The sequence below is a fragment of the Electrona antarctica genome (assembly GCF_951216825.1).
Source record: "Electrona antarctica genome assembly, chromosome: 9".
NCBI classification, from domain to species: Eukaryota; Metazoa; Chordata; class Actinopteri; order Myctophiformes; family Myctophidae; genus Electrona; species Electrona antarctica.
The window spans coordinates 37972060-37978560 of record NC_136790.1 but is presented as its reverse complement, the minus strand read 5'-3'; the positions used below and the strand labels follow the sequence as shown (position 1 = coordinate 37978560).

The following is a 6501-nucleotide window of genomic DNA, read 5'->3' as shown; positions in this document are numbered from 1 at the left end:
AAAATATATAGTTATCGTTTTGCTATGAAATACATGCTATGCCTTTAAGGTTATAGCTTTTTCCAATAAATCAAATCTAATTAAAATCCAGCTCACGAAGCATCACAGCTGTGAGACAGCTTTCCTGATGTCTGTCTCTCCTACACTGTTACTGTACTCTCTTAGCTGTCTGTTCCCGAGGACATACAAACATAAACCAGAGATAATTATAAAATTGTGTAATGAAATCATTAATAGAGATGTTACCCTTGCAGATGAGTGTGGGTGTGGCCACAGTGACATCACAGGCGTGTCTGAAGAGGCTATTGGAGGAGCCCCACGACGACAACGCTCCGAAATGCAAACGACCCCGTCTGTCTCCTCCCACTTCCTCCTGCGTTGACCCATCACTCTGCCTCCTCTGGCCTACAAGTCCCGCCCCTCGGCACAGCCACAGCCAATCTCTGCACAGCATCGGGCCTTACTTCCTGATTGAGCCTTATGAGGGGGCGGAGACGTACAGGGCAGTACATAGACACACTGAACAACAGTACACCTGCAAGGTACATACACGTGCGCACGCGTGCCGCACACACACACACACACACACACACACACACACACACACACACACACACACACACACACACACACACTGCATGTAGCCATTGTCACCATTCTCCAACCCACCAGCCAGCTGACCAATCACCTGTCTTTATGGTTGTCATGGTTCCCAGGTGCTCCCTCTCTGTGGTTACCAGGAGCGCCTGGCTCCGTACGCCCGCCTCGCTCGCCACGGCAACGTCAGCGGCCTGTCGGACGTGGTGATTGGCCGGGACCACGTGTACGTCTTCCTGCCGGGCCACCACGGCGACCTGCACGCGTACGTGCGCGAGCGCAAGCGCCTGGGCGAGGACGAGGCCAGGGGGCTGTTCGCGCAGGTGGTCTCCGCCGTGTGTCACTGTCACCGCCACGGAGTCCTGCTCCGACAGCTCAAGCTGCGCATGTTCGTCTTCACCGACGTGCACAGGTCAGTGGATGATTGATTATTAGCCCATTTACACCTGAGGCCCATTTTTAAATCTGTGTGTTTCCATCGCTCTGTGAGGGCAGACGTGTTCAGAAGTAGCTCAGCAGATTTTCACTTGCTTTTATTTCTTACCCTCTTGTTTTTCCTTTCTTCTATTTCTGCTGTGACTCATAATGTTGTTTTGTCTTTGGAGTGGCCGGCGGTACAGTTAGGATGCTTCTTGTTTTGTTTTTCTTTTGTCTTGTTTTTGCTGTATGCAACAGTACACAGTATAGCAACATCTGAAATGACACTTGATGCTTTCCCGCTTTTAAAGGTATAGCAACGTATAGGCTTTCCTGGTCGTTGTGAGCTTGTAGATCTGCTATTTCCTCCATTAAAGTTATTAAATAATCTATGTAATTTCTTTGTATTTATAGGTTATTTGTCAAATCTGCCCTGTCACACATTTACATTCATATATTTCCAGTGTTCAATGACAGAAACAATGACATGAAACAATGAGATCATTAATGGCATCATTAATCATTTGAGTGATAATTAATTGTCATGTAAAATGTCAAAATCGTGAGTAACGGTCCTATCGGGACCCGTTCGTGGTTTTATAACGAGAATCAAGGAGTGTACAGCAAGTGTTCACTTCAGACTTCACTTCATGTCCACTTGGACAATTGGACGGACTGTCTCAAGACACTAACCCAAATTCCAACACCCCCAACTTCCACACTCACTCACTCCACTCGCTCCTTAGCCCCGCCCCCAGCGAGGAGGAGAGGATTAGATGGACTGACAGCCACATTCCAATCTCTCACATTCCTGTCTACTTGGCGCTCACTCGCTACTCCTGCATGTCATGTTGTATACGGTATATTAGATGCAGCTGTATTCCTCATACATGAGCTGTTTGACATGCATTCTCAGCATTTAGAATGATATTTAAAAATGCATTTCAGTTTCTCTGCAGTTTAATCAAGTAGGACACTTTAGCCCTCAAACCGTTCAACACACACATGCAGGTGCGTTAAGTTCACATTTTCAAACAAAGTTCAGTCGGTTCAAAAACATCACTTTGAAGTCTGCGATACAGCACTGCTTTATTCATTCTTTTGGACCCCATCTCCCAGACAGCGTAGTAATGTTTTCCCTCCCATAGCCCGAGGAGACGGTCCATCCAATAACAACAGATAAGCAGTCAACACTTCCGGTCTCGGCTCCTCCAAAAGCAAACGACCATCTGGGTCTAAGCTGTAGGGCCGAGTGCAGAGTGACCATCTGGGTCTAAGCTGGAGGGCCGAGTGCAGAGTGACCATTTGGGTCTAAGCTGTAGGGCCGAGTGCAGAGTGACCATCTGGGTCTAAGCTGTAGGGCCGAGTGCAGAGTGACCATTTGGGTCTAAGCTGGAGGGCCGAGTGCAGAGTGACCATTTGGGTCTAAGCTGGAGGGCCGAGTGCAGAGTGACCATTTGGGTCTAAGCTGGAGGGCCGAGTGCAGAGTGACCATCTGGGCATAAGCTGGAGGGCCGAGTGCAGAGTGACCATTTGGGTCTAAGCTGGAGGGCCGAGTGCAGAGTGACCATTTGGGTCTAAGCTGGAGGGCCGAGTGCAGAGTGACCATTTGGGTCTAAGCTGGAGGGCCGAGTGCAGAGTGAGTGAGTAAACAGAGATTTGAATATTGGCATTTTGCTACCAAGGCAAGTTGTTTTCTAATATGGTTTGTGATTTTAGGACTAGGCTGTCCTTGCAGGGATTGGATGAGGCTGTCCTTCTCCACGGCGACCCACTCGACGACTCCTTGACGGACAGGCATGGATGTCCCGCCTACGTAGCGCCGGAGCTGTTAACCAATAGGAACACGGGGTACTCCGGCCGTGCAGCAGACGTCTGGAGCCTGGGCGTGTCTCTGTACACAATGCTGATTGGTCGATACCCGTTCCAGGACATGCTGCCCGCCGCGCTATTCGCCAAAATCCAGCGCGGGGCGTTCAGCCTCCCTGATTGGCTGTCGCCGCGAGCGAGGAGCCTGATTGGCTGTCTGCTGAGGAAGTGTCCTGCCGAGAGACTATTGGCGGCGGAGATCAGTCTACATCCGTGGATGATTGACACACACACACCACATAATACACACACATACACACCGCCACGATTGGTACACTGCCCACGCAACACACATGTACACACACCACCTGACACGCACATGCCACCATGTGACAAACATGCGACCAGGATGCAAAATGATGACCAAGTGGTGCCAACGATGACTGAAAAAGTAACTCACTCTCTCTAACGCAGTGGTTCTCAACCTGTGGGCCGGGAGGAAAGTGCTAGCCAGGCTAATAAGCCAGACTCGGCAGGCAATTTTTTTTTGCCAACGGCTGATTCGGTCTGGCTTATTAGCCAGGCTAGAAAAGTGCAGGACCCAAATAATTGTAACATTTTAATGATAATATATATCTATATATTATCCTACGTTAGTTCGATTGATCCGAGTTGGAACACAATCGATTCATTGAGCATGCATTAAGATAAACATGCTCTGAACACGCACACACACACATCTGACAGACCCTGGTAAAGACTTACGAGTGTATATGCGTTGGTTGTATATCTGTTGCCTTGCTCAAAGAAATAATTCTTTAAATAATTTACCTGAAGAAGAAGTGCCTTGTCTGTCTGTCTGTCTGTCTGTCTGTCTGTCTGTCTGTCTGTCTGTCTGTCTGTCTGTCTGTCTGTCTGTCTGTCTGTCTAAATAATCTGTTTATCTGTCACCGAAAAATGCTTGAGTGCCAAAAACAAACCTTATATCATGTGTGTAAAGAGACAGTGGAGCACATCACACTGACTGACCTGGCTGGTCTGCCTACTACGGCAGGGATCCCCAATGGTCGCCACGCTGGGCAAGACCTACGCTGTAGAGTGGATTGCTGAAATTTGGCTGTACTTTTGGAAGTACCGCTCAAGGAAATGACGCTTTACAAATCTGTTTACATTCTCTGTGAATGAAACAAGTGTTGTGATTGGTCAAAGAATATTGTATCCGGGGGATATACATCTGACGGATGTTACGGACAGACACTTCCGGCTATGCTGTCTCTGCCTTATATTGTGACCAGGCTTTTCTCTTCGCAGATGAGTAAGGCTGGGACCGAGGCTAAATGGGCAGCCCACCACACCCTGTCATGACATGGTGTATAAAATGCACATCAACAGGACGTAATGCCAGTAAGTGCATGCTGCTGTATTATTACTACATACCACACCATCCACCTGACCTACAGTATACCTGTATGCTTCGAGCTGTTTTTTACTTGTATTATTTTATTAAAAGAAATAACTGTTAAAAGACTTGACCTGAATATCATGTCTCTGTGACAGGTGCGTAAGCAAAGCACAGTTTACAGCAAAGAACATAGAAATAAATACCTGTACACTTCCCAACTTGCACGCTTATTGAGAAACGCAAAGTTTCGGTTGCATCTTTCTCAATAAACGTTATCCTTGTGACGTTCTTATTTGGCAGTAATTGGGCACTGGGTATTTCTCTATACATTGCTGTAAATGATCTTTTTGAGTGGTGCAACCACTCCCTTACGGAGCTATATGTGTGTGGCTGGGTAGCTGGGTGTCTGGGTATGAGCACGAAAACAGCATGGTTGTTTTTCCCCACCTGTATGCAACCTAACGCACACACAAACACACATGCACGTATTAACTGTATATATGATGCTTTCGGGTGTGCCAGTACAGTACAGTACAGTGACAGTACAGTACTCTAGAGGGTACAGTAGAGGGACGCGGGGCGGCACGCCGGAACCGGCCCGGCCCCCTGGGCGCGTTCCTGGGGGTCTGGAACTCCCCCCCCTCCACCCCTCCCCGGGAACCCCCACACAGAGTTGCACCACTCACTTCACACGTGTGTGATTTTTTTAATACATTGTATAGTTTTATTATGTGAATTGGTTTAATTTTATATGACATGTTGCACGGTTGTTTTGTCAACTTTTTATTTATTCATGAGAAGTTTATTCATGAGAAAAAATGGAAATAAGTCCTGGACTAATAGTGTTTTATCCTCAAATGTCTTTTAACATGTATGATTTGTGGGTTTTTAGGTTATTTGCTATATCAAAATAAATCAAATTAAGTTTGCTCTCTGTTTCTGCGTTTCTAACAACCACATGGTCGACCAGATCAATCTTACATTGAAATGGGATATAACACAGCTTAAAATAAAGTAACCAAACCTAAAAAGAAAAGGGAAAAAAATAAAATAAAAAACAGCTTTAAAGATTAACTCAATAGGAATTGTCCAAAACAATTGTATATCCAGAGTAAGATATAGGCTTATTTGATCCACTTAGTTAGTGTGGATTCCGGCCCAGGTTTGTGCCAAATGGTCAAGCCCCTTGACTTAGTTGGGAGTTTGGGTTGTTGCGTGTTGTAAATGGGAGGGTAATTTGACTTAAGTCAGCGTGGCCAAAAACGTAGATATTTTGGCTTTCCTAGCTTTGCGTTTTAGTTACGTTGTGGGAAATACTGCTCGGTGTTGGCATTGCCTTGGGGGGGGGGGTAATAATTGACTATTCTGTGTTTATCGGGTTGCAAGTCGGACGGGGCTGAGTCGGCTGTATCGAACTTCGCAACGTTCGACATGGCGACTCGTGTGGTGGCTCGATGGTGTGGCTCAAGTTGGCTCAAGTTCGCTAGAGACGGCACCTCTCCATATCGGTCTAAAACTATACTTTATCGTCCAAAAAAGTAGACCACGGTTGTTGGAAAAACAGTGGCGGCAGCTGGATTCAAACCCGAATAGCGAGGCATGCTACCGAACTGACTACCAGAATGAGGTTTTCTGGCTGTATTAGAATGTGATAATACAATTTCCTACTATCAGGCTAGAGAAAGGGCTGTGACCATTTGGCGCAAACCCGAGACAGAATCCACACCCGCCTTGTGTGAGGTGCTTCTGATTAAGCCAATGAAACAATATTGGCCAATGAGGTTTCTCAATTAATAGACTTCTCTCTAAGCTGTCTGAAGAAACACCAACCCAGGTGATCTGATTCAGCTAATGACATACTCAGAGAACATTCTGTTCTGGACAGAACAGGAGATTGAAGACTGTTTTACAAACAGCTTGGGAAAACAGAAACAGAAAAAAAGACATTTGATTAAAGGTTTCTGTTCATTTAATTATTTATTTTTCATTGATCGGGTCTCTTTTTGAAAGAAGAAACGTGCTGTATTTTGAAGTAGCCTACCTGGCTGTGAAGTCCTGAACCCTTGATTATCGGAACTTGGTGAGTTGAACTTGGCTGTGCTTGTGACTACCACTGCAGCAGCCTCCCATGTCACACTGTGTCTAGCTCTATGTAACATGAAATGAAAGCCTGCATACCGAGGCTACATGATGTAGCCTACATGTAACAAGGGTGTATCCAGCTAATTGTAAGCATAGGCCTACTGTTAGTTCTTTGTAGACAGTATTAATGTAGA

The 6501-nt window shown here is 46.2% G+C and overlaps 1 protein-coding gene across 1 annotated transcript in view; it reads left to right on the top strand.

Moving 5' to 3' along the window:
* Positions 1-3314, top strand: part of LOC306929471 (tribbles homolog 2-like) — a 7834-nt gene extending 4520 nt beyond the window's left edge. The window contains exons 2-4 of the mRNA XM_079510011.1: positions 255-542; positions 717-1009; positions 2734-3314. Coding sequence (XP_079366137.1) covers positions 255-542; positions 717-1009; positions 2734-3292 — 1140 coding nt within the window. The 3' untranslated portion in view covers positions 3293-3314. The remainder of the gene's footprint in view (positions 1-254; positions 543-716; positions 1010-2733) is intronic.
* Positions 3315-6501: the final 3187 nt, after the last annotated feature.